The sequence below is a fragment of the Cyanistes caeruleus genome, chromosome 3 (genome assembly GCF_971803275.1).
Source record: "Cyanistes caeruleus chromosome 3, bCyaCae1.hap1.1, whole genome shotgun sequence".
In the NCBI taxonomy this organism is placed as follows: Eukaryota; Metazoa; Chordata; class Aves; order Passeriformes; family Paridae; genus Cyanistes; species Cyanistes caeruleus.
Window position 1 is genome coordinate 114,150,594 of NC_141703.1, and position 27,560 is coordinate 114,178,153.

A 27,560-nucleotide genomic window follows, 5' to 3' on the forward strand; every position below is an offset into this window, starting at 1 on the left:
ACTGATTGATTCTGGGATTGAACTGGTGATTGGCTCTGGCTGAAATGGGGGCTCCTGCATTGATCCAAGATGGTGAAGTGAAAATTGATACAAAGACCATTTGATGGGTGGGAATTGATAAAACTCCTCTGGAGTGCTTGACCTTGGAGGCTGAGTCAGCTTTGTTCTCCTGTTGGTGTAATTTCCCATCAATCTATTGAAAGGGATTGAAATTGGAATATTTAACCCCAGATTTGTGCTTTCCTCGCGATCCCTGTCTTTCCAAGCAGTGAAAGTAGGGAGTTTCACAGCTCTCATTAGGTTGCTTTGTGTATTTTGGCCATGGCAGGTGCCTGCCAGCCTCTGAAGGTGGCTGAAGTTGTGTCTGTAATCTCTTCTGTCCATTCCCTTCTCGAGGCTTGGTAAGGAGGAGTCTGAGCAGCTGCTCACAGTTATGTTCTTTGATCAATTACCTGATCAGGCTCCAATTCAGCTTTTATTATGTCCTGTAACACTCAATGTGTCACCAGAAACATAAAAATTGCTATAAATCCTGTGTGTGAAAGCATGAAATCCCATCTCTGTGATAGATACACATAGAGCTCCTGGCTTTTCAGAAAGTTCTGCTTCATTTCAGTTTGTTAATTAACAAGAACTCTGCATGTGCTGCTTTCTCTGTTTTGGTTTAGAAGCAAAAAAAGAAAAATCAGAAAATAAGTTTAGAATTCAGAAGGTACCTGAAGTGTGTTCCTCACCATTAGGTTTAAAAATCCCATCAGCATGTAACCCTCCTGAGAAACACTCCCTGGCTCCTGTTTATACTGAAGGCACTTTTGGTTCATTATTTGGTGGTCTGAGTGGGACTGCAGTTGGACAAAGGCCCTGAACACTTCTCTGGATCTCACAATTTAAGCAGCTTGTAACGCCTTTTCCTCCCCTTGGTGCAGAGGTAGAAGCGCCAAAGCCCGTTTGGAAAAGTGAGATGCATTTCACCATATAAATCTCTTTTCCACAAGAGTGGAAATGGGGGCTCCTGCTGCCAGTTCCCAACATAAAGCTGGGAATCAGGATCAGCAGCACAGGATATGTGATCAATAAATGGAAGTATCTCTCAGGAGCAAATCCCCCTCCCAGGAGAAACTGATCTCTCAAGAGCAGATTTGATAAAATGTTCCATCTTTATCAAAAAGAGGTGGGGGAACATCAGTGGAATAAAAAGACAGGCTGGAAACAGGGAGGAAACAGGGATGTTAGAGATTGAAATTCATCCATAGTGTGCCCCCTGCCATCTTGATTATATCCACATAATAAATAAGTAATAAATAACCCTGCCAGTGTTTCACTGTTTACAGCACAGACTTGTGTATACTCCCAAGTCATTGAGATGGAAAATCTCACAGCAAATTTGTTGCATTAATGCTTTTACATTCTTATTTACTTAAGAGTGTTACCTTCAAAGTCCTGCTGTTTCCACAAATTCCAAATGCACCAGGTTTGTCTGAGACATATGGTGAGAGCTCCCCAGCATCCGAGATTAAATCCTGCAGATTCCGGGCTGGAATTCAGATTAAACAGCGAGGGGAGACACCAGTCTGTAAGTGTGGTGATTTTTAATGCAGCTTTACTTCTGTCCTCTGTCTCCAATAAATTAAATGAGGCAAGGAACGATGTGTGGTGGAAAAGCTTGTAATTTAAAATTATACGGCTGACACACACGAAGGAACAATGCCATCATTTATCGTCAGCTCTCCTTGTATCTCTGACAAATTTAATCTAACGGGGGACTTCCCAAAAATAGATTATGAAAATTGTCTGCACTTTGAAACCCATAGCCTTGTTTTATGGATAAGCACCAGTTCTGGGACAAAATGGGGTGGGAGGGAGGGAGATCTCATTCCAAGGCAAAGGGGCTGGGTGGGAAGCTCACAAGATACAGGAGACTGAAATTGTGGAGAAAGTTCATCCTTGCCCTTGGTCCTTCTCCCTGAAGAAGGGCTCCCCAGCACAGGGGATCCTCCTGGCTGCACAGGACAAATGCAGACCCTGGTGCTGGTGTTTAAAACAAGGATTAGGATTTTCTGGGTCAGGCTGGAACAGGGAAGTGCTGCTTGGACCAGACCTCTCCTCTGACTCGTGTGCTGTCCTCCCCTCTGAGTGTGACATTCCGTGGCCTTACCATGAAGCTTTTATGGGCTCTCTGTGACTGGCTGGGCTTCTCCTGCAAGCTCCAAGGCCCAGCCCCACAGCTTGGACAGAGCAGACTCCTTTTCTTAGCTCTTTAGTGAATTCTTGTCCAGTGCAGAGCTGCCCTGGCTTTGGACACATGCAATTCTCCCTTTCTCTTTAGTCAGTCTGTATTTTTTTATCAGTACCAGACATACGTAAATCAATCTATGTAAAATGTCACAGACTTGTGCCTGATTGCAAAATAGAAAACATCAGAAAGAAACTAAACAACAAAAAATGGGGGTTTTGTCAGAGTAGCCAAGCCACATATGCTTTAAAACCCCCAAATTTGGAAATGATTGGGTGCTGTGGTGCATTGAAATTGCAGTTGTTGTTACGGGGTCAGAGTAGCCCCTGCTGGGTGCCACAGGCAGCTGTGTTTGTGTCCCCAGGCACGCTGGGAGGGCCTGACAGGGCGCATCACCTTCAACAAAACCGACGGGCTCAGGAAGGACTTCGACCTGGACATCATCAGCCTCAAGGAGGAAGGCACGGAAAAGGTAAGCAGGTCTTTTGTTAAAAAACCATGGCAAAAAGTTATTTTGATAAGGGCATGGTTCCTCAGCTTGAATCTCCTATGACTGGGGTAAAAACCCCCACTATTCTCATGTGATTTGAGTCAAAGCAGAGCTGCTAAGTTTGGTTCTTTATTTTGTAGTGTATTTCAAGATATGGGAGAGAAATGTGGGGCAGGCAATACTTACCTAATGGAAAGAATCATTTTAAGTGCACCTCATTTTCAATTCTTGCCACCGCAACTGTGGATGGTAAATTCATATATAGAGATGGATACATTTATATAGCATGCACAGATAAATGTGACATGAGGGAGAGAGGAAAGAAGGTACTTGAAGGTAGCTCAGCAAAGCAGAGATGTTGAGAATTCTCCAGGTTTCTGAGATTGGATTTGCTCTCTTTCCCTCTTCCCAGCCCTCAGCCAGCGATATGGGCTGCCCTGGGGGTGGCAGCTGCGGGTGTCCCAAACCCCAGCACAGGTGACAGCAGCTCCCGAGGCTGCTGGCCCTTGCTCTGTGTGCTGGCTTAGCTCTGGGTGGTAATTGCTGATGGGTTAATTGAGAATTTAACTGTAATTGCTCCCACACAGCTCTCCAGACAGCTTCTCTTTTCATTTTTAATGAAGCACTCTGTTTATTTTTCCCTGTACCAAGGCCGCTGGCGAGGGTTCTAATCATTTATATAAAGTGTGGAAGAAGGTTTGTACAGACAGGTGACGCCAAAACCCTGTGGGCTGGGTCTTCACACTCAGCCTTTGGGTTTTAATGGTGACTCTCCTATTGCAGTTTAGAGACAACAGTCTCTCAGAAAGCAGGAATTTTCCTGGTAGGATAAGCTTTTCTCCACTTGAGACACTGTAATTGCAAAGACTAAAAAGATTTTGGCAGGATTCAGCTTTTTCACCAAAATCAGGGGGGTTTAATTATTATTTTACTGCTTGGAAGCTGTGCTTCTCCCATCTTTGAGTAGAGGCTCCTGCTGCAGCAAAACCAGTCCTTTTCTCGTGTGCCATCCTTCCTGATCCACCTAAAATTTACCCTGAGGGGTAAAATTACACCATTTTGGATGTGTATTGGCATCAGCTCCAAAGTCTGGTTTAATGTGCAGGTTGGGGGCGTTTTTCCCCACACAAACCTCTCAGTGCTGGCAGCGTTCAAGCACTATTGCCTCAAAATTTGGATGAGTGTGTTATTAGCTCCTTACAGAAAATAATAGAGATGATTAAGTGGGTGCTGTCATTCACTAACATATGGAAATTGGGACTAAGCTTGTTTATAAAAGATGTAAATTACCCCAGGAATCTCATCCCTCTTTGAACATAAGGTGCTTAAAACACAAAAGTGAGATTTGGAGACCAGCTTCTCGCACTGCTCCCCACAGGACTTACAACCCCGGGTTGCTGTTCTATGAGGAGAAGATAAAAACTCCATCCACTAAGTCTGAAGTGTTCTGCAGTCATGAGACAGATTTATTTTTTTTTATAATTCTTAGAATTGTATTTTGTCCATGGTTCACACAGATCTCATTATTCCACACCCCCTCCCTCATACGCAGTTTAGAAAGGTTTTGGGGTTGGGATGTTTTTGTGAGAATAGCCCAGTGTAAAACACCCTCTACACCCCTTTCTGGGTTCTCATGGAGCACATACGTACATAATAACCCAGTTTCATCTCCAGTGGATCAGGCTGAGGCACAAAGTCCTCTCCCCTCCTCCCTGGGGAGTAGATCATCCCCTGGCACTCAGAAGCAATCTCCCTTTTGACTGCAGGCATCTCGTGTTCTGCTGTACCGATTTAAACCACATTACAGCTGGTTCAGAGCACGGGCTCCCTGGGAAGGGCACATGACACCTCTGAAACTTGTCACTAAACTGCAAAACATCCCCTGGACTCCCCACAGTGATGTCCTACCTTGGCCTCATCCTTCCTCCTCCTCCTCCTCCCCCTCCAGCCTGGGCTGCCCTTTGCCCAGATGTGCAGTGCTCTCCTGGTGTATTCTGTGTGCTCTGTGACTGTGCTGCTCCCTGTTCTCGTGGTTGTCCTCCTCTTCCCCACTGCCAGCCAACAAACACATTCCAAGTCAGTAACAGTGAGCAGAAGGGCTCATCCACGCTGGTGGAAATCCAAGGACACTGTATATTTAGTGTATTCCTGGCCCAAGCTGCCAAAATAGCCAACATTTAATCTCCTTTGTAAATTTGTGCACTTTCCAGATCAGCTTCCCAGCCTGATCTAGTTTTGGAAACAAAGGGAATGACTGACAAATGTTTCACATAAACTTTTTTTTTTTTTTTTTTGATGGCACAGATGTCCCCATTAAGAATTTCAAAAAAATTTGTGAGGGGCAAAAGCAATGGCACCTGGGGACACAAACCCTGAGTTGGCTTGAAATGTGGGCTTGTCCTCTCCACAATGCCCAGCACAAACTAACCTGCCTGAGCCAGCTCCTCTCCTGGAGCTCATCACATCAGCCCTCAGCCAGGCTGGACACGAAAAATCCAAGGGCAAAAACACTGGAGGTGCTTCCAGACTGCATTTAAGTTGGGTAAATATTGGTCTGAAGAAAAAAACGTGGTTATAATTTCTGCTCCCACAGTGTAGATCCAAATCCTCTGAAACCACAAATATCTTCCCTGGAGGCTTTGGACTGGGCAGTAAATACTGGAAGTTTTCATTGTCTCTGGGGCTAGAAAGGAATTTGCCTTTGGCCACTGCTGTTTGCTGAGAAAATACTGCTGGGGTGGGAAATGGTATCACCTTGATAGCTCTGGCATATCCAGGAGTCCAGGAATGACAGAATAATTTTTGCTAAATCTGCTGAAGGCACAGGGCAAGCAAAAGGCCAGTGCATCCATCAGTCTGTTCCAATGTAGTTATTCAGGTCTTTAACCTGTTCTATTGGAAGAGAGAGGTCTTGCCACGTGTCTCAACTCCACCATTACAAAATTTTAAAAAAAAACAAACATAAAAATAGACATTTGACTTTTTTTTTTTAGCAGGGGACAAAGCCAGAATGTTCCACTTTAGTAGCCATTGGCCACCCCAGCACGGCATTGCCAAGCCTCATACTCTCACTGCTCCTGGGTTTGCATTTATGCATTTTGCAGTCATTCCCTGGGGTTTCTCAATTGGCCTGTGGTGTTGCTGCCTCACTCTGAGCTCCTGCCCTCCTCCAGCGCTCGGTCCCTTCCTGAGGTGACCCCAGAGACCAGTGCTCCAGGGGTTTAGGGAATTAGGGCAGCCTCTCACCCACTCTCCTCCGTGCAGATTGGGGTCTGGAACTCCTACAGTGGCCTTAACATGACGGACAGCAACAAGGACCGCTCCACCAACATCACGGACTCCTTGGCCAACCGCACGCTCATCGTCACCACCATTCTGGTAAGGCTGCCCACAGCTTTAGATTTAGGCTCAGGAGCCACACACACACACACACACAGACACACACACATGAGATTGCCTCAAAACCACCACACTGCCAGTGGAAGACCCCCAGGAACCTCTGCCTCCAAAATTGTTTTGTGTTCTCCAGTGTTTCAGACGAGCTCTGCGCACTTTTCCTCCCAGAACGAACACACACAAACACTCAGCTTTGCAGGCACTGCTTACAGATCCTTTGTTTTACTGCAAATGAGACAAAGAGGGCTGAAAGGAAGTGGTAAACAGCAGACAGACAGATTGAGTCATTGTTCTTACTGTGAGGGATGGAAAAGGTGTGACTGGGCACTGGGGAGCTGCTCTGCCTCGTGCTTTCTACGTGCCCAGTAATGCCACTTCCTAATTCCTCAGAAGGAGGAAAAGAGCTCAAAGGCTCCTTCTACACTAATTGTCTATTGCCAGAGGTGTTTTGCCACACAAAACTGCTTACCCAGGTCTTCTTCTATCCAAAATCGTGTAAAAAGAAAAGCAAAAATGTACTTTGCAATCTGCCTTTGCTGTTCTCCATTCCCTCTTTACTCCATTTGAAGGTACTTTTCAGTAAAGATGTATTTTTCACAGAATATAAAATGTGTAGGCTCCCCTTACAGGTTATTTTCTGTTATTTAGAATCTTCTCTCCTTCACTGTCCCTCCCTGTCCGTTGGAGCGGGATAATGCAGGGTCCAGACCTTGGGTCTGAGTTTGGAGCTGCTGTGCACAACTGGAATTAAAGCTCCTGGGAGCCACAAATGTTCCATTCCACTGAAAATTAAGGCCCTTATGCTCATCACTAATTCATTCAGTGAGTTTGCCAACACACCTAGAACAGCTTTTAACGCACACAGTAAATTGCTGGTTTCCATGTACTTGCAATTCCTTTGGAAAATATTACCATCACGTAGAGAAACGGATCCAATCCCAGCCAAGCCTCACACCTCTCACTGCCTGTCTGCTGCATTTTCCTGCAGGAAGATCCCTACGTGATGTACAAGAAGTCTGACAAGCCCCTGTATGGCAATGACAGATTCGAGGGGTACTGCCTGGACTTGCTAAAGGAGCTGTCAAATATTTTAGGCTTCATCTACGAGGTCAAACTCGTTTCTGACGGCAAATACGGAGCCCAGAATGACAAGGGAGAGTGGAATGGGATGGTCAAGGAACTCATAGATCATGTAAGACTGAATCCTTCTCTCTCTGCTCTCCTTTCTCCTGGGGTATTTTATATCTGAAGTCTTTGCTGTGGTTTTCACATTTTAGAGCCACTGCTGTGTCTGTTTTGCCACCCATCAGAGCAGGAACGTCTGAATGAGCAGTTGGCAGATGTTGGGGAAAACATCCGTCAGTGCCATGTCCCAGATGTCCCCCTGCCTTGTGAAAAGTGGAAATGGAATGCCACACCCCACCAAAATACCCTAGAAATGTTAAATTTTGTTGAATTTGAGCCAAATTTGGTTTGTTTTCTAATACTTGGGAAAGAAATGGAGGGAATTGCAGTGGGTTTGCTAAACATGAAGGGAATGAGTTTTTTCCCTTTTGTGTTTCCAGAAAGCTGACCTGGCTGTTGCTCCTCTCACCATTACCTATGTCAGAGAGAAAGTGATTGACTTCTCCAAGCCCTTCATGACGCTGGGAATCAGTATCTTGTACCGGAAGCCCAACGGGACCAACCCCGGCGTTTTCTCCTTTTTAAACCCTCTCTCTCCGGATATTTGGATGTATGTTCTGCTGGCCTGCCTTGGAGTCAGCTGTGTCCTCTTTGTCATTGCCAGGTAAGGCCAGGACAGAGTTTTAGATGCACCCACAGCTTCTCCCCTCGCAGGTGTTGGATGGGCTCTGGAGTACAGGGGTATCAAACCATCCTAAGGGGCTCATCCAATCCTAAAATCTTTCTGCAAAGTCTTGGTATTTTCTCGTCACCCCTGCTTTTCTGTATTGCACTGAGCTTTTGCTTTCTTTAAGGGCTGTTCCAAGAGAAATATCCAATGGGATGCATCAGTAGGCACCGCCCCAGCAGATATGTGCTGAAAAGCAGTTTGTTACTTGCATGTAGGCATTTCCCTTTTCCACTCACGGTGCACACAGTTCAAAGGTAAAAGACCCAAAGCTGAACCTAGTTTTGCTGCAGGTCCAACCTTAGAGGTCTCTTCCAACAGAAATGGTTCTGTGAATCAGAGGAGGAGAGGTCATGGGTTAACTTCCCAGAGGTGGCCTGAGGTGAAAGAGGAATTCACCCCTCTCGGCAGCTGCAGGGCTCTGTGCAATTCCTCATAACTTCCCAGGGTTCCTGCTGTGCCTCACTGTACCATAAATAATAACTCTAGTGTACACAACCCATGATCTCAGTCATGACTAATCTTAAATCTGCTCCACTCTGGCAGATTGACTTTTCTGCAGTTGTGTGCCAAGACTGAAAACATCCCCCAGCCCTCTCCACCTCAGAACAGTGGAAAGGAACACAAATGCTTTCCTTGAGCTGGTGCTGGAAAGCAATGCCTAGTTATCATCAGCTGCATAGACTGAAGAAATGAAATTCTGTTTGTGTTAATTTAGATTTATACATTTTAAACTTAGCTGTTCTTGAAACCCACATCAGGACCTGTCCATGTCTCCAATTACACAAGGTTTCTGTAAGATCTGCAAAGTGTTTCAGCAAATATTGGTTGGTTTTAATAACCCCAGAAACCATCCACTTCTTAGCACTGTCACAGTGAATTAAATGGTTACCCACATTTTGACATCAGTTCCTGGAAAACAAATACTTGGGAATAATTTGCCCAGGTTGGTATAATCCTCCTGTCAATTCTTTCAACTTTTCAGCAGCTGAATAATTTCTCATTTGTCTCTGAGATTTATGTAGCCCTCTCTTTGTTACATTAATTTTTAAACTCAAACACTGAAGTTTTTATCGCTGTGAAGGGTTGCAGACTGGCAAAGCTCTGTTCCAAGTACACTGCCAGTGAAAGAACAAGGTGTTTTCTGCCAAAATCTTCCTTTCTTCTAATGCCATGTCAGCTGTGCTGTTACATCAGTGAAGGCAGAGCCAAGTAGCTTAGTCAACAATGTCACACAGACCCTGTGGAAAAAGGTGCTTGGGTGACCTTGAGCATCTCACCTTTCTCAGAAACCTCAGCACAGCTGCTGCTGAAGAGGGAGAAAGCCAGGGGGAAAAGCCAGGGGGAAAAGCAGGAAAACAGAAGGTCTGAGCAGTGAATTCTGCTGAACTGCAAATCAGAGCTGCAGCAATAGAAACACAAGAAGAAAATCAGCTTTTGCTTTGAGGTGTAAAATAGACGTTCACCCTACTAATACATTGAAATATGTACCCAGGGCTAGAAAAACCTTCCCAGTCTGGAAGACAAGGCTTTGCTTGGCCCTTTAGCTCTTTCTGTGATGGAGACATTTGTGTCCAACTCACTGAATGTGGTGGTTTTTTGAAACCTTGTGAAAAATTCCAGCCTTGGGCTTGCCAGGCAGGTCAGACAGAGGGATTTATTCTTCTTTCTGCCCTGTGCCAATACTGTGGGGAGAACTCTTCACTCCTAGGGCTGTTGGCCACTTAGTGGTCCTAACTGGGGGTCTCTTGTGAAGGATGTGTTTCCCTGTGTGTGCATGACCTGAGTTGGGAACAATCTGGTCACTCCACAATACCTGCTTCCATTATTACAGCAGAAATCTGACACATCTAACTTGGGAATTGCTTTTCTTTTGACGGGTGCATGCAGAACTGTTGTAACTTGAACCTGAAAACTTTGTCTTTTGTTATGATTTTTGATACTCTTGTTCTGGGTATTGTGCAGCTGGTGGCATCCTAAGCTACATCCTCTCCCAATTAATGGGTTCATTATTACCAGACATCATTACTTCAAGCTAAGCAAGGCACTCTGCTCACAACCGTGCATAAATTCAATGCTTAATTATAATGTTGCAACAGTAATTAGAATGTGTTGGGTGAGGCTGTCAATTAAAGCTGCATTCACGTGCTCCACGAGGAAGCCACACAGCACTGGGGGGCAGAGCAGGCACCCTGAGGAGGAGCAGTCCTTGGGGTGCTCCTGCTGGGTGTGTGCTTAGCCCAGAGCTCTTCCAGGGAATCCCTGTGTGCCCATCCAGTGTCCCTGGGCTTGGGGAGCTGCCACTGCTCCCAAAGCTGGGGAGAGCAGGGTGCTCAGAACACCCAGGCTGTGGGGCTGCTCCTGTATGGGCACAGACTCCATGGTCCTGCTGGGTCCCTGCCAGCTCAGAACATCCAGTGATTCTGGGAATGATGGGCAGCTGCTGCTGCAGGGAGAGCACATCCAGCGCCCACTGACAGCGAGTGGTGCTGCCCTTAGAGGGCTGCTGCTCCTTCCTTACTCCCGAAACGTTTCCCAGGAGCAGCACCGTGGCTCCCAGCGATGCCCTGAGAGTGGGGCAGGGAGCCGTGGGGCCGTGGCAGGGAGGAGAGGAGCAGCAGCCCCGTACCAGCAGCAGTGTGCATCCATCACTCCACAGCTGACCCACAGCTGGCACAGGAGACACCCTTCGTGCCAATCCCCCTTTGGCACGGGGACAGCTCTCCATCCCTGCTTCTCCTGGTCCCTGCGTGGTGCCGTGCCGGGGCGCGCTGCTCAGCAGGTTTGCTCTGTGTCCTCTGCTCGATGTTTACAGACTGTTTCTGTTGACTGCCACAGGTTTACACCATACGAGTGGTATAACCCCCACCCGTGCAACCCAGACTCAGATGTGGTGGAAAACAATTTTACTTTACTAAATAGTTTCTGGTTTGGAGTTGGAGCTCTCATGCAGCAAGGTACACCGGTTACACTTCGTTCTCGCACACGTCCCACAGTCTGCTCCAGGGCTTCTGTGCTGGTAAACTCCACCCTCTGTAAACGCAGCATGTACTGTAAAACCTGCTCTCACACACGCAGAGTAGCACGAGGGAAGGTGGCCACGTGCCACTGCCACAGGGGAGCTGTGCAACCCAGACAAGCATCTGAGAGAAAGGGGAGCGCGCAGGGCCACGCGGGAGTTCTGCAGCCAAAGTGGAAGTTAATTGCAAGAGGGATATGAAGTGCCTCATGCTGAAGCTGAGTTTATTGGTATAAGAGTTTTGGCACCAGGAAAACGTTGGGCTCCATCCCAACACAAACAGCCTTAGCTGCCCTAGAGGAACTGTTCCAGCTGCCAAACAAGGAAAGATGCTCTTTCCCCAGAAGGGTTGTTAAGTTTGTAGGTGCCTGTCAAACACGTTTAAAACCAACACCAAACCCTTGTTTCCTATGGTTTTTCTGCAGGTTTCAATCCCATCCTTCTGTAAATGTATCTGACCCTAGAAGCCTTAGCTTAACCCAGTCACAAGCCCCCGTTGCTGATGATTTTGGAAATGGCTGACACTTTATTCAGGGAGGGGCAGTGAAGCTTAGTCCGTCTGGAAAGTCAAATATATCTATGTACTAAACACATTTGTTTATGGCATTTATGTTCTGAGGTTTCCAATTAAATCACTTTTCACCAAAACTGGGGTCCACTGAAAAGAGAGAAAATGTTTTCTGACAAACATTTCGAGTTGAATCAAAGCTGAACAAAAAAGACCCCAACCCATGAGAACCAAAAAGGCAAAGCCAAGCAGTACGTTGGTATTAAATTCCTAAGCATTTAAGTAAGGAATGTAAAACCATCTCTGCATTCATACAGGTACAGTTTATTCTTTCCTCTTTAACAGGCATGAGCAGCAATAAAAAAAAAAAAATTAAAATAAAGAGGATTTTTTTCCTAGATATGGTAGAGAATAAATTTTGTATTGACCTAGGATGCACTTGCTTTTAGTGGTGCATTATTGTATTGAGAGGATATAGAGCTTCCCCACAGAAATTGCTTTGAAGGAGGTTGGATGAAAGAAGAGCATTTCTGTTTTGTTTTGGAGCTTGTTTTGTTTTGTTTTCCTTCCAATTTGTCAGTAAAACACAGGCTGAGGTTTTACAGTATCAGGCAGGTGTGTGTATCTAACTGTGGTTGCCCTGTGTGTGAAAGTGCCCCAGGATTCTGTGTTTCCTGTCCTGCCTTTTTTGGAGTTTACCATCATCCACAGCAAACTGTGGGATGCAGTGTCTGCTCGTTACCACTACCTTGGGTACATGACAGTCAGCCCCAACCAGACTCTGCTTGTCTTGTAAGGAGATTCAAAACAAAACAAAAGAAAGAGAGAAAAAGAAAGAAAGGAAAAAGAAAAACATTCGTAAGGCAACACAAATGTTTCCATGTGCAAACTTGTGGTGTGATTGTCTGTGCATCATGGTCACGTGAAGAGTTTGGACATGATGGGAGTGGTGGTGGAAGTCTGGGTCTAGCGTTGCGCTCCTCCTCCTTGGCAGCAGCTGCTCGTTATGCTTGACTGGAAGCCACTTGTGATTAAATTTTAAAATGTGATGATCAGACTTTCTCTTTTCTACAGAGCGTGAGCAAAGTCTGGATCAGGATTGGCTGTCATGTCTGCCATAAAAAGGCACTAGAGAGACTTCAGCAAGTATTGTCTCTGCCCCCGAGTCTTGCTGGCAACATTTTGATTTAGATGCTGCTTTCCCTGTTTTTCCCCTGGAAGTCTCAGATGTGTTTGCATCCTCTGAAAGCATCCAAACAGGGCACATTTCATCCAGTCCATCCAGGGAAGCTGTCAGTGTCAGAAAGGAGAGCTGTCCTTCAGAGCTCAGCTCAGCCAGGAACGGGGCAAGGCAGGAGCAGCTGGAGCAGTGAGCGCCCGGGTGGAGCGGGGTGGGATGGAGCAGATCCCGGGCTGATCCCACAGCCTGGACAGCAGGAAGGGGGGGATTCTTCCCCTGAGCTGAGGTGAGAGCCCACCTGCAGAGCTGCCCCAGCCCTGGGGCCAGCAGCACAAGGAGCTGGAGCTGCTGCAGAGAGTCCAGAGGAGGCCCCGGAGCTGCTCCAGGGCTGGAGCCCCTCTGCTCTGGAGCCAGGCTGGGAGAGCTGGGGGTGCTCACCTGGAGAGGAGAAGGCTCCAGGGAGAGCTCAGAGCCCCTTGCAGGGCCTGAAGGGGCTCCAGGAGAGCTGGAGAGGGACTGGGGACAAGGCCTGGAGGGACAGGACACAAGGAATAGACTCAGACTGGCAGAGTAAGTTAACATTTGATATTAGGAAGGAATTGTTCCCTATGAGGGTGGGCAGGCCCTGGCACAGGGTGCCCAGAGCAGCTGTGGCTGCCCCTGGATCCCTGGCAGTGCCCAAGGCCAGGCTGGACACTGGGGCTTGGAGCAGCCTGGGACAGGGGGAGGTGTCCTTGCCATGGCAGGGGTGGCACTGGGTGATCCTTAAGGCCCCTTCCAGCCCAGGCCACTCTATTACTCTACAATAAACCGGTGCTTCTTGCTGGAACCAAGGCACTCAGAAAGGTGAACGCTGGAATAACCGTGGGAAAAACGAGATGCTGCCCCACTCAGCTCAGCCAGGAGCAGGGTTTGCTCTCACCCCACCAGAGCAGTCACTCAGGGCAGAATTACCAGGGTGGGAACAGAGTGTCTTCTTTCCCACAAACAATGTTTTGCTGCAGGAAATCACAGGAGATTTGGCCTCTCACCCCACAAGTGCAGCACACAGGGACTTTCCATGCTCTCCTGAGCAGTGCTGGCACGTTCCCTGTGTGTGACACAGCATCTATTTGTATAGCTGCCTAAGCTCAAAAGCAAGAATTCCTTCAGGATGACCTGAATCAGCACAGCTTTTGCAGTTTAACCCCAACTTAGAAATAGAGAGAAACAAGGAAATATTTCATTGTATTGAAAAAATTTAAAAAAAAAAATCAAATCAAGAAAACAAGAAAGTACAGCAGAAGCCCAAACACAAACCCAGGCAGAGCTACAGCTCTGGAAACAACTCCATTTGGACTGGAAAATTTCAAGTGAGAGTTTTTGCCTTCAGACTGCTCTCACTGTTTGGCAGTTCTGTCAACACACTCCAACCCTTGGGCTAAGCTTAGCTCTGACCTTTAAGAGACACAGCTCTGTGTTTACAGATACAGCTCCAATCTGTTTGCTGGTTGGTGGGGAAGGTTTTACCCTTTCGGTCTCTGCCCCAAAAGTTACATTTAGAGTTTTTGCAAAGTCTGAAAATGTTTTATGTAATGTTGAAGTTTCTTGCAGAACTCACTGAATAGCTGAGGGGACATAATATGTCAACATGCTTTCCCAGCAATAAAAACATGTTTGTCAAATCAAAAGCTTTAGCCCTGAGCATTCTTTTCACAAGCTCTTAAGTATTTTCTTAAGTCCATCCCTCATCAGCAAAATAATTATGCAAAAACTTAACTTTGAAGTCAAATTTCTCAGGTGGCTACCTAAGAGCTTTGCTGAACCAGATCCTCGAATCCCACATTATGCACAGAATTCAGTGGGAATGGCCCCCCCAGTAAAAGAGCAGAATTTCCTCAGAGTGCTGAGAAACACCAGTATCTCTGGCTGAAACAGAGGTGATCTGAGCTGCCTGGAAACCATTGCAGTGCAGGTAACACGTGCTGCTCTGTGGGGATTTATGGCAATGGCAGAGACCTGCTCAAACCTGCTCAGAATAATGAGAGTTAAATACACTGTTCAAAACTTTACATCACCCTGAGGATCCAAGGGATGTGTCCATCGACCCTTTGACTTCTCAAATGTGAGGCACACATTGCTAGAAAGAGGTTTTCTGGGGGCTGGGTTCACTGGAGGTCACTGGAGCTGCATTGATCTCCCTGTTGGTGCTGAGATGTGTCGATAGAGCAGGCTCCTTCTGTGAGGTATTTCTGTCAGGCAGCTGTGAGCAGAAGAGCGTTCGCTAAAGAGCTCTGGTTACAAAATTGATTGCAGTGTATGGGCACAAAGGGACTCCAGAAGCAGACAAAAATACCAGTGTAGCTTGCTGGGGATGTACAAGATTAATATCACAAGGCTGGTTAGCTCAGAGAGGTAAGGGGGCTTAGACCCAAGGATAATTCCATTTGTCATGTATCATGGCACACATCCCCTTCCCAGTGTGTTACCATTATAAATGTCAGCTGTGCATCTGTGAGATTATTGTTAAAATCATTTTATCATGCTACAGCTCATAAAAGCATTCTGTGCCTAAAACCAGGCTGTGGTATCAGGAAAGCCTCATTTTAATATGATTGTTTTGATGGTGTTATAACAGGATCAGAGCTGATGCCCAAAGCTCTTTCCACCAGAATAGTTGGAGGAATATGGTGGTTTTTCACCTTAATCATAATCTCATCCTATACTGCCAACTTGGCTGCCTTCCTGACCGTGGAGAGGATGGAATCTCCCATCGACTCAGCAGATGACCTGGCAAAGCAAACCAAGATCGAGTACGGGGCTGTCAGAGACGGATCCACCATGACCTTCTTCAAGGTAAGGCAGCCCCGGGAGGTGGAGCCACAGCATCCCCAGGGATTGCAGGGGTAGGGGAATACATCGTTCCCCCAAAACCATGGCCATGGTATATTACAGGAGAAGGTAAATACACCAGGTACCCCAGCCATAGTGGATCCTTCAGCACCAGGAATGTAAAACCCAGCAGATTTCCCCAGGACACGTGGAAAAGCAGCCTGGCAGTGGAGTGCAGTGAGGAGTAAACCCATCTGCCTCTGATGGGAGCCAGGGCATGGACATGGGGATATTCTCCTCCAGCTGGGATCCTATTTCCTTCCAGCCACTTCACTAAGAAGCATCTGGAAAAGTCTGCTTCCCCTTCTGAAAGCCACATTTGCACTGCAGTAATTCTGCAGGAAAATGCACATTTGTTTATCCCTTTCTTAATGCCCCATGGTCAATATTACCCAGACTGTCAATACAGGCACACCTGCACACATCTGCAAGTGAAGAGTTTTCTGTGGCTAATTGTTTGGTAGACAACTGTGATAACTGTGTCTTTTTTTTCTTAATTATTAGTATTAATTACATACAAAATGGATAATCTCATCAAATGTCAGTGTAAAAGCCAACAAGCTATAAATACGGAATACATGCACAAAAATTCTGTGACAGCCAAAATTAATTAGCAGCTTCGTCAGCAGTCTCAGCAGGGAAGTCAGGCTCAGGATGAGCCCGGATCAGGCTTTTCCCTGTGGCGTCTGAGGATGGTGTTTGTGGAGTCACACACACAGAGCCTTTGAAGGGGATGAGGCTCTGGGGGAAGCAGTGGGGCAGAACATCTGTGACAAGAGATCTCTCCCTCTCTGGGGACATCCCAAACAGGCAAAAATCAAGAATTCCTGTGTCACCTGCTCCAGGAGCCTTGGCAGGGGGGAGGTCCCTTCCAACCCCAACCACCCTGGGATTCTGGGATTCTGGGATTCTGTGTAGTCTGTCCCTGCTGCGCTGCCCTTGCCAAGGCTCTCCTGTGGCTGAGCAGAAATGTTTCCTTGCTGAAAGAAAAACACCAGCTACAGCATTTTGCTATAGTGAGCTCCTGAAATGATGAGCTGACATTTCCACTGAGATGGAAACCCACCTGGAGATATTCCAGTAAGGCAAGCTCTGGATTCTCCTCTGGCTCTTCCATGCCCAAAGAAGCTCACTGCCATTGATATTCTGAAGTCAAATTTAGCTTCAGAGACGAAACTTCAAATCCTGCTGCAAATCCCAGTGTTTTTAGAGGAAATAGATCCTGAAGCTCAACTTGAGAAGCTCAGAACAAATTTCCTAGAGCTGTTTTTAGTTTTACACTGATTTCTTTTTGCACCATTAATCCCGCAGGCAGAAATAATGTAGGCTTAAAAGCATGTGAGCTTCTAAAAGAACACCTTCACACAAGGTGGTTAAATATTTATGCACTACATGTGCCAGCTTACTTGTGCCTGAAATACACGTTCACAGAAGCACAGGAGAAGGACAGTGCAGAAACTGGGGATGGATTCCCTGGCAGAGGGATGGTGACACTGTGGAAATGCATGAAAAATGCAATGTATCACACTTGTAAACACTGTGTTTTATCAAAGGTGTTATGATTTTTATTAGGGAAAAATTTCCAGATCCTCACAAGATTAGGAGCTCCTTGTCCTGCCCAAAACTTGGAATAAAAAATCCTGGAGTAGCTCTCTGTACATAAACAGCTACTTCCGTCTGAAAAGGAAGGCTCTGACTTTGCCTCCCTCAGACTGTGAAATGCTGCATCTACTCCTTGAGCTAAATAAACACACACACCCCAGGGAGGGGCCTGGGAGCTTGGAAATGGCAGCAGGAGGGAATTGGGGCAGCAGGAGGGAGCTGGGGCAGTAGGAGGGAGCTGGGGCAGAAGGAGGGAATTGGGGCAGCAGGAGGGAATTGGGGCAGCAGGAGGGAGCTGGGGAAGGAGGAGGGAGCTGGGGCAGCAGGAGGGAGCTGGGACAGCAGGAGGGAGTTGGGGCAGCAGGAGGGAGCTGGGACAGCAGGAGGGAGTTGGGGCAGCAGGAGGGAGCTGGGAAAAGGCAGCAGGAGGGAGCTGGGAAAAGGCAGCAGGAGGGAATTGGGGAAGCAGGAGGGAGCTGGGGCAGTAGGAGGGAGTTGGGGCAGCAGGAGGGAGGTGGGGCAGCAGGAGGGAGCTGGGGCAGCAGGAGGGAATTGGGGAAGCAGGAGGGAACTGGGACAGCAGGAGGGAGTTGGGGCAGCAGGAGGGAGCTGGGGCAGCAGGAGGGAGTTGGGGCAGCAGGAGGGAGTTGGGGCAGCAGGAGGGAGCTGGGGCAGCAGGAGGGAGTTGGGGGAGCAGTCACTCCAGTCCCACACTCCTCCCAGGGTACAGCACATTTGCAGCGCTTCTGCCGTGCCATTCCGGACTGTGCCTCTGTTCTGGGAGCTGTCCTGTCCCCGGGAGTGCTGAAGTGCTGGGAACAGGGACAGGCAAAGGAGGGATGAACACCACAGGCTGCAGCAGCAGTGAGAACACCCTGCAGGAGTGAGGCACAGGGCTGGGGTGCCCTGGGAAGGGCCATTACCTCGAAGGCTTTCCCTGCTGCAAGATGTGATTTGTCAAATCAAATAGTACTAAAACCAAGGAATGCCGAGGGGAAGAGATTTTTTTCAGACCAACATTTTTCAAAGCAAACCACGACGTGCTGGGCATTCCTCGCTGTGGAGGGGACAGGAACAAGGGATTGGCATGTAGGACATGAGGGACAAAGCCCAGACCCCTCTAGTTTTCAGGACTGTATGGGACACATGTGGAAAGAATGGATTTCTGGAGGCATCAGGCACAGAAAAACACAAAGTAAAGAGCTTTGATTTAGGATTTTGTGCTCAAAGTAGCAGTAGGAAGCCCCTGGAAGATGAGATTACACAGTGTAACTGCTGGATGGGATGGAGATCAGGAAGCACATTAGAAAAGCAAGGTACTCCCACTGCTTTTCTGAAAGCTCCATTTCCATTTATTCAGGCTGGCATCTCTGGTAGGTAGTGGTGTCTATAATGCACGTGCTAACAGTTGTGATTGCCCACTGGTTCAGAATGCTTAGCACTGGTGTGCTTGCTGCAATAGTTCCCCCAGGAAAACATTATTCTGAAGATTAAATCTTTTTCAAGGAAGTCACTTTTCTGCTATGACTTTTAGCCAGATGCTGGGGGGAATGAAAACAAAAGCAATTGGAATTATTTGGGGGGTGGGGGGAATGGAGTTATGACTTTGAAAGGAACCTCAGAATTGGCCTCTTCCCTGTGTAGAGATGCCAGATCTGGCCAGAGCAAATGAAAATACCCCAAAATACAGGGCCTGGGAAGCTCAGGATGGTTAAGCCTTGTAAGAGGGCAAGCCAGCAGCACCCCAGGCAGCACTGTCCATCTGTGGGAATGGCCAATTCTGGGAGAAGTCCAGCTGAAGGCAAGATGTTTCCCATCCACAAGCAGTGACATATATTTCTTTCTCCAGCCTGCTGCCCTGCTCTGTTTCCAGCATGTCCATAAATCTTCCACTGCTTTCTTGCCCCTCCATCATAACAGATCTTAGTCCTGTGTTGCATCTTGTGTCAGCTCCTGCCTTCCTTTTTGTTTCCACCAAAATTAATGAAAATTCAGAGGCCAAAATTTGGCACAGGGTCCATTCTGAAAAATAAATGGGAGCTGGCAAGTTGAGAAGCCAAGATCTTTCTTACAAACTCTTCTGAATAAGGAATACATCCTTCCACTAAATTCACCATCAGATTCAGTCTAGTGCATAAACATAGCATCAATTTCAAAAATATTCCCAACTGAGCTATAAAAACGGTTCCTACTTGAGAGAAGACACTTAACCACCTTCAGAGTTTAGTGGTATCCTGTGGCTCACCAAACTGAGGTGGAATTCAGGTGACATTCACAGATATTGAATTTACAGGCATATTAACATTTAAAGCTCGAAGAACCAGAAAATCAACTTCTCCCAGGAATCCCCCCGAAGCTGTTGTTTAAAACTGAGCCTGGAATCAGCTGAGATGGCTGTAAGCCAGAAACAGGGCTTGAGGGACTGAGGAGATGCTGCCCTTAACACCTGTGGCAAAAGGATCGCATCCTTAAGCCTGACTGCAATGGGAAGCACAAAGCAGGAGTTTATTTGGTGTGTTATCCCTGAAGTCCGTGACCTCCAGGCAAGTGATAGGAACACAACAGGTGCAGATGGATGCTCTGCTCATCACCAGGCTCTGGGAGCAGTGGTGTGCCCCCAAGGGTGTCTGAGGGCAGCAGTGTCCAGCTGCGCTGGCTCAGCTGCTGCAGTCCATGTGTGCTCCAACCCATGGAACAGCATGGGCCCAGAGAGCTTCAGAGCACTTCACAGCCAGGCCAGTAATGAAGTTCCTGGCACTGCAAAGAAAGTGGGAAACAACAGGAGATTCCTCAGCATGAAGCCCAGTAAGAGGGAAATGCTACTGGAAGGAAAACCCTGTCACGCCAGATGTGATTCTGGCACTGAGGCTGGGGAGGCTGAGGAACATTTGGTGTCCTGGGTTGCAGTATATTCTATCACCACCCTCATGTACTGTTGAAACCAGGTGAGGCAGTGCTCCCTGCCTTCCCCCCCCCCCCCCCCGGGCTACCTTCTGTTAATGGGCCCATCAATGCCCTGCCCCATGACTCATAGATAACTTCCCCCTGTATTGTCCCCTGTTAATGGGCCCACCACTGCCTTGCTGCATGACTCAGAGATAACTTCCTCCTGGACTGTTTTCTGTTAATGGCTCATCAAGGCCTTATCTCATGACTCACCATCCCATTGTGAGATGCTCCTCCCCGAGGGAGGAGCCAAGCATTCCATACTGGATATAAGCTGAGAATTCGAACACCACAGCAGCCCTTACCTACGGGACTTCCAGAGGACAGGAGCTACTGCTGGACTTTCAGCTGAAGACCAGACCCCCTTTCTTCCAGAGGATCACGCTTCAACAAGACCACCTCATCTGGACGACTACCATCACCCTAACAGGGTTCCAGGCTGTATTCTGACTCTGTCAGTGTTTTTGATATTATTGCATTTATTCTTTTTATCATTTTCCTATTAAATTATAATTCTGACTTGCGATCTCTCACTGGTTTGATTTCAAACTAGTACATATTTTGGCGCCCAACGTGGGGCATTAACCTGAGAGAAAGTCAGAATTGCAATTTCATATTAACAGAAACCTATCCACCATGGTGGTTGGCTTGTCTATATGGGTACTGTATCTTGCTCTCTATATTTTCCCTCACATGGGGAACTACTTGCCTGTTGTATTGCTCCTGTTGAGACCAGGGAATGGTATGAGAATTGCTTTATTGGTTTATTATGCTTATGGCATGATAACCTGTGAGGCAATGAATACCATTCGGAATATATACTCAATTTTGTTTGCTTGTCCTAGTCTGGGCTGCTACATCTGGGACCTTCTCAACAATCGCACCCTGCCCTTGGTGGGAAGAGTGGAGAGTGGTTTCTTCCAGCCTTTCAGGTCAGGCACAGCAGTTTTTAAAAATATTGAGTTCTCTCTGGATGCCAAGGACAGCCTAGTCTTGCTGTTTTGTTTTCTCTGCATGGCCTGCACCATGTACACCATGCTTAGAAACAAAGCACTGTTTGGTGTGGTACAGCGTCTTCTTGAGGAGGAAGAGAAAAGAACCAAGAGCAGAGCAACAGCATCCATGACCACACAGACTGCCACAGAGGAGAAAGGAACCAAGAGCAAAGCCACAGCGTCCGTGTCTACGCAGACTGCCACAGAGGAGAAAGAAACCAAGAGCAAAGCAACAGCATCCGTGTCCACTCAGACTGCCACAGAGGAGAAAGGAACCAAGAGCAAAACAACAGCGTCCATGTCTACGCAGACTACCACAGAGGAGAAAGGAACCAAAAGGGCCATGAGCACCTCCACACAAACAGTCACCGAACCAGAGCAGCCTAAACCGGTAGAAGTTGCCCCCATTCAGAAAAAGAAATCAAAAAGCAAATCAGTCCGCATAGTGACTGATGAGGGTGAGGCAGGACCTTCACACGCAGCGGAGGAGACAGAACCAGAGATTATCACTCGCTCTCTATCCCTAGGTGAGCTGCGTGACCTGCGGAGGGAATTCACCCGCCAGACGAACGAGTCCATCCTAACCTGGCTGCTCCGCATCTGGGACGCTGCAGCAAACGACACCATCCTGGATGGAAGTGAGGCCAGGCAACTGGGATCGCTGTCCCGGGATGTGGTCATTGACCAGGGGATTGGGAGAACCCAAGAAACTCTCAGCCTCTGGAGGCGACTGCTGACAAGTGTAAGGGACAGATACCTCTGCAAAGAAGACCTCCAGGTGCACCAGGGAAAATGGAGCACAATGGAACAGGGTATCCGATGCCTGAGGGAGTTGGCTGTGCTGGAGATCATTTTTGCAGAAGATGAGAGATTTCCTAAGAGCCCAGATGGTGTCCAGTGCACGTCACAGATGTGGCTGAGATTTGCACGGCTTGGACCAGAGATGTACTCCCATTACCTGGCAACACTGCAATGGAGGGAAGGTGAGGACAGGGTGGGTGTCCTGGCCAATAAACTAAGAATCTACGAGGACACTGTCACTGCCCCGTTTCGCACCCATGTCTCATCTGTGGAAACAAGGCTGGCTGAGCAAGTCCGGAGCTTGATTGAAGAGGGCCATCAGAAACTAAAAAAGGAACTTAAGGAAGAAATTTACCACGTCTCCCCAGAACCAACAAGAGTCTCTGCTATTAGGAGTAGGCATTCCCCAGCCAGGGAGAAAGGATACACTCCACGAGGTAACCTCTGGTTTTTTCTCCAGGAGCATGGAGAAGACATGAGGAAGTGGGATGGAAAACCCACCTCCTCCTTAGCAGCCCGGGTACGTGAACTAAAAAGAGGGACAACTACCACAAGGAGCTCATCTAGAGCCAGCGCCGCTCCGGTCTCTCGTGGCCAGAACATCAGAAGGTATAGAAATGATGATATGAGTGATCCTCTTGAAGGGACATCAAGAGCATATTCACCGGAGGAGAGCAACGTGCACCATGACCAGGATTAGAGGGTCCCTGCCTCTAGCCAGGTAGAGGAGAGGGACAACTGGATCTATTGGACAGTGTGGATCCGATGGCCTGGCACATCTGACCCACAAAGATATACGGCTTTGGTTGATACCGGCGCTCAATGCACTCTAATGCCATCAAGGTATGTGGGAGCGGAACCCATTTCTATTTCTGGGGTGACAGGGGGATCCCAGGAGCTCACGGTACTGGAAGCTGAAGTGAGTTTAACTGGGAATGAGTGGCAGAAACACCCCATCGTGACTGGTCCAGAGGCCCCATGCATCCTCGGCATAGATTACCTCAGGAACGGGTACTTCAAAGACCCAAAAGGTTATCGCTGGGCTTTTGGGATAGCTGCTCTAGAGACAGAAGGCATCAGACAACTGAGTACCTTGCCTGGTCTCTCAGACAACCCTTCTGCTGTGGGACTACTGAGAGTTGAAGAACAACAGGTACCAATTGCCAGAGCAACAGTGCACCGTCGGCAATACCGCACCGACAGAGACTCTGTGGTCCCCATCCATACGATGATTCGTGAGCTGGAGAGCCAAGGGGTGGTCAGCAAGGCTCGTTCACCCTTTAACAGCCCCATATGGCCAGTGCGTAAGTCCAGTGGAGAATGGAGACTGACGGTGGATTACCGTGGACTGAATGAAGTCACGCCACCACTGAGTGCAGCCGTACCAGACATGCTGGAGCTTCAGTATGAGCTGGAATCCAAGGCAGCAAAGTGGTACGCGACCATTGATATTGCAAATGCGTTTTTCTCCATTCCTCTGGCAGCAGAGTGCAGGCCTCAGTTTGCCTTCACCTGGAGGGGTGTGCAGTATACCTGGAACCGATTGCCCCAGGGGTGGAAGCACAGTCCTACTATCTGCCATGGACTGATCCAGACTGTGCTAGAAAAGGGTGAGGCTCCAGAACACCTGCAGTACATTGATGACATCATTGTGTGGGGGAAAACAGCAGTGGAAGTGTTTGAGAAAGGGAAGAAGATCATCCAGATTCTCCTGAAGGCTGGTTTTGCCATCAAGAGGAGCAAAGTCAAGGGACCTGCCCGGGAGATCCAGTTCCTGGGGGTAAAGTGGCAAGATGGACGGCGTCAGATTCCCACTGAAGTCATCAATAAGATCACTGCGATGTCTCCACCGACCAACAAGAAGGAAACACAAGCTTTCCTAGGTGCCATAGGCTTTTGGAGAATGCACATTCCTGAATATAGCCAGATTGTGAGCCCTCTCTACCTGGTTACCCGCAAGAAGAACAATTTCCATTGGGGCCCTGAACAGCAACAAGCTTTCGCCCAGATCAAGCAGGAAATCGCTCATGCGGTAGCCCTTGGTCCAGTCAGAACGGGGCCAGAAGTGAAAAACGTGCTCTACTCTGCAGCCGGGAACAATGGTCTGTCCTGGAGCCTTTGGCAGAAGGTGCCTGGTGAGACTCGGGGTCGACCACTGGGATTCTGGAGCCGAAGCTACAGAGGATCCGAGGCCAACTACACCCCAACAGAGAAGGAAATTTTGGCCGCCTATGAAGGAGTCCAAGCTGCCTCAGAGGTCATTGGTACTGAAGCGCAGCTGCTTCTGGCACCCCGACTGCCGGTGCTGGGGTGGATGTTCAAGGGAAAGATTCCTTCCACGCATCATGCCACCGATGCTACTTGGAGCAAATGGATTGCCCTCATTACACAGCGTGCCCGTATTGGAAACCTGAACCGCCCTGGGATTCTGGAAATTATAACAAACTGGCCTGAAGGTGAGACTTTTGGATTATCTTCTGAAGAAGAGGAGCAAGTGACACGTGCTGAGGAAGCCCCACCATATAATGAGCTACCGGAGAGTGAAAGACGATATGCCCTCTTCACCGATGGTTCCTGCCGAATTGTAAGCACTAACCGGAAATGGAAAGCTGCTGTATGGAGCCCCACACGACGAGTTGCACAAGCTACCGAGGGAGAGGGTGGATCGAGTCAGGTCGCAGAACTTAAAGCTGTCCAGCTGGCTTTAGATATTGCTGAAAGAGAGAAGTGGCCGAGGCTCTATCTCTACACTGACTCCTGGATGGTAGCTAATGCTCTGTGGGGATGGCTGGATCGCTGGAGAAAAGCCAACTGGCAGCGCAGAGGGAAACCCATCTGGGCCGCTGAGATTTGGCAGGACATCGCCGCTCGGGTGGAGAAGCTGATCGTGAAGGTTCGACACGTGGATGCTCATGTACCCAAAAGTCGGGCTAATGAAGAGCACCGTAACAATGAGCAGGTGGATCGAGCTGCCAAGGTGAAAATATCACAGGTGGATCTGGACTGGCAGCACAAGGGAGAATTATTTTTAGCTCGTTGGGCCCATGATGCCTCTGGTCATCAGGGACGAGATGCAACGTACTGATGGGCTCGTGAGCGAGGGGTGGACCTTACTATGGACAGCATCTCACAGGTTATCCACAACTGCGAGACCTGCGCTGCAATCAAACAGGCCAAGCGGGTGAAGCCTCTGTGGTACGGTGGAAGATGGTCCAAGTACAGGTATGGGGAAGCCTGGCAAATTGACTACATCACCCTTCCCCAAACCCGCCAAGGCAAGCGCTACGTGTTGACCATGGTGGAAGCAACCACTGGATGGCTGGAGACATACCCTGTGCCTCATGCTACTGCCCGGAACACCATCTTGGGCCTGGAAAAGCAAGTCCTTTGGAGACATGGCACCCCTGAGAGAATCGAGTCAGACAACGGGACGCATTTCAAGAACAGCCTCGTAAGTACTTGGGCCAGAGAACATGGAATTGAATGGATCTATCATATCCCTTATCATGCACCAGCTGCTGGGAAAGTTGAACGGTGCAATGGACTACTCAAGACTACCCTAAAAGCACTTGGTGGAGGAACCTTCAAAAATTGGGAAGTGAACTTAGCAAAGGCCACCTGGATGGTTAACACCAGAGGATCCATCAATCGAGCTGGTCCTGCCCAGTCTGAACCCTTGCACACGGTGGATGGAGATAAAGTCCCTGTGGTACACATGAGAGGTATGTTAGGAAAGACTGTTTGGATTAATCCCACCTCAGGCAAGAGCAAACCTATCCCGGGGGATTGTCTTCGCTCAAGGACCTGGTTGCACTTGGTGGGTAATGCGGAAAGATGGGGAAACCCGATGTGTGCCACAAGGAGACCTCATTTTAAGTGAGAACTGTGTGTAAGGTTCCATTGTATATATATATATATGTGTGTGTGTGTGTGTGTGGAGTTTAAGGAAGGTACTGATTTGGAATTATGTAGATGGTAATAGAATAAGGGGTGGATTATGTCCTGGGTTGCAGTATATTCTATCACCATCCTCATGTACTGTTGAAACCAGGTGAGGCAGTGCTCCCTGCCTCCCCCCCCCCCCCCCCGGGCTACCTTCTGTTAATGGGCCCATCAATGCCCTGCCCCATGACTCATAGATAACTTCCCCCTGTATTGTCCCCTGTTAATGGGCCCACCACTGCCTTGCTGCATGACTCAGAGATAACTTCCTCCTGGACTGTTTTCTGTTAATGGCTCATCAAGGCCTTATCTCATGACTCACCATCCCATTGTGAGATGCTCCTCCCCGAGGGAGGAGCCAAGCATTCCATACTGGATATAAGCTGAGAATTCGAACACCACAGCAGCCCTTACCTACGGGACTTCCAGAGGACAGGAGCTACTGCTGGACTTTCAGCTGAAGACCAGACCCCCTTTCTTCCAGAGGATCACGCTTCAACAAGACCACCTCATCTGGACGACTACCATCACCCTAACAGGGTTCCAGGCTGTATTCTGACTCTGTCAGTGTTTTTGATATTATTGCATTTATTCTTTTTATCATTTTCCTATTAAATTATAATTCTGACTTGCGATCTCTCACTGGTTTGATTTCAAACTAGTACATTTGGCAAGTGCAGTTTGGGTGCTGGTGTGATTCTGTGCCTCCTTTTCCCCCCACAGAAATCCAAAATCTCGACGTACGAGAAGATGTGGGCGTTCATGAGCAGCAGGCAGCAGACAGCGCTGGTGAAGAACAACGACGAGGGCATCCAGCGTGTGCTCACCACCGACTACGCCCTGCTCATGGAGTCCACCAGCATCGAGTACGTGACCCAGAGGAACTGCAACCTCACCCAGATCGGGGGGCTCATCGACTCCAAGGGCTACGGCGTGGGCACCCCCATTGGTAAGAGGCTCTGGGGCTGAGCTGCTGGGGAGAACACTCACAGTGTCCCCTGTGCAAACGGTTCAGTCCGTCCTGGGATCGCAGGACAAGTGAGAATGGATTCACACTGAAAAAACAGGGTTAAGTGGGATATTGGGAATGAATTCCTCCCTGGGAGAGTGGGCAAGCCCTGGCACAGGGTGCCCAGAGAAGCTGTGGCTGCTCCTGGATCCCTGAAAGTGTCCAAGGCTGGGTTGGACAGGGCTTGGAGCAACCTGGAACAGTGGAAGGTGTCCCTGCCCACCTGGCTGGAAGGGCTTTAGGGTCCCTTCCCACCCAAACCTTTCTGGGATTCTGCATGTACCCCAAAGGAAATGACTTACTCAAAACACTGAAATCCCTGATGCAGAACCTTGCAGTTGATCCTCACTGTTCTTCGGTGTTGCTCTGAGGTCATGAAATAAATCAGAAATTCATCCCCTTTAATGCAGAGCTTTAAGACTCCAAATTTCTCTGAAGTCTCTCTGGTAGACTTTTATTTTAGCACATCCAGCACCCTTTCTAAGATCTTCTACAGCATTAAAATTTGTGTCAGATTTTTGTGCTGTGCACTTGCGAACAATTGGCACTGGGGAGCCAGGTTTTGTCCTGTGTTCATAGAATTACGGAAGCACAGAAGGGTTTGGGTTGGAAAGAATCTCAAAGCCCACCCAGTGACTCCCCCTGCCATGGGCAGGGACACCTCCCACTATCCCAGGTTGCTCCAAGCCCTGTCCAGTTGGGGATTGGTTCATCCA

General features: G+C 48.3%; 1 protein-coding gene across 4 annotated transcripts in view; it reads left to right on the top strand.

Annotated features, from left to right (window-relative positions):
* The window catches only part of LOC111942420 (glutamate receptor ionotropic, kainate 1), a 113,334-nt gene that overhangs the window by 74,810 nt on the left and 10,964 nt on the right, over positions 1–27,560 (top strand). For 2 of the 4 annotated variants that reach the window (XM_086883687.1, XM_086883684.1), the window contains exons 8-15: positions 2,598–2,705; positions 3,375–3,419; positions 5,988–6,101; positions 7,108–7,311; positions 7,685–7,908; positions 10,810–10,928; positions 15,296–15,513; positions 26,559–26,784. In XM_086883687.1, the coding sequence (XP_086739813.1) occupies positions 2,598–2,705; positions 3,375–3,419; positions 5,988–6,101; positions 7,108–7,311; positions 7,685–7,908; positions 10,810–10,928; positions 15,296–15,513; positions 26,559–26,784 (1,258 nt within the window). The remainder of the gene's footprint in view (positions 1–2,597; positions 2,706–3,374; positions 3,420–5,987; positions 6,102–7,107; positions 7,312–7,684; positions 7,909–10,809; positions 10,929–15,295; positions 15,514–26,558; positions 26,785–27,560) is intronic. The other 2 variants (XM_086883686.1, XM_086883685.1) reach the window with 1 other exon arrangement.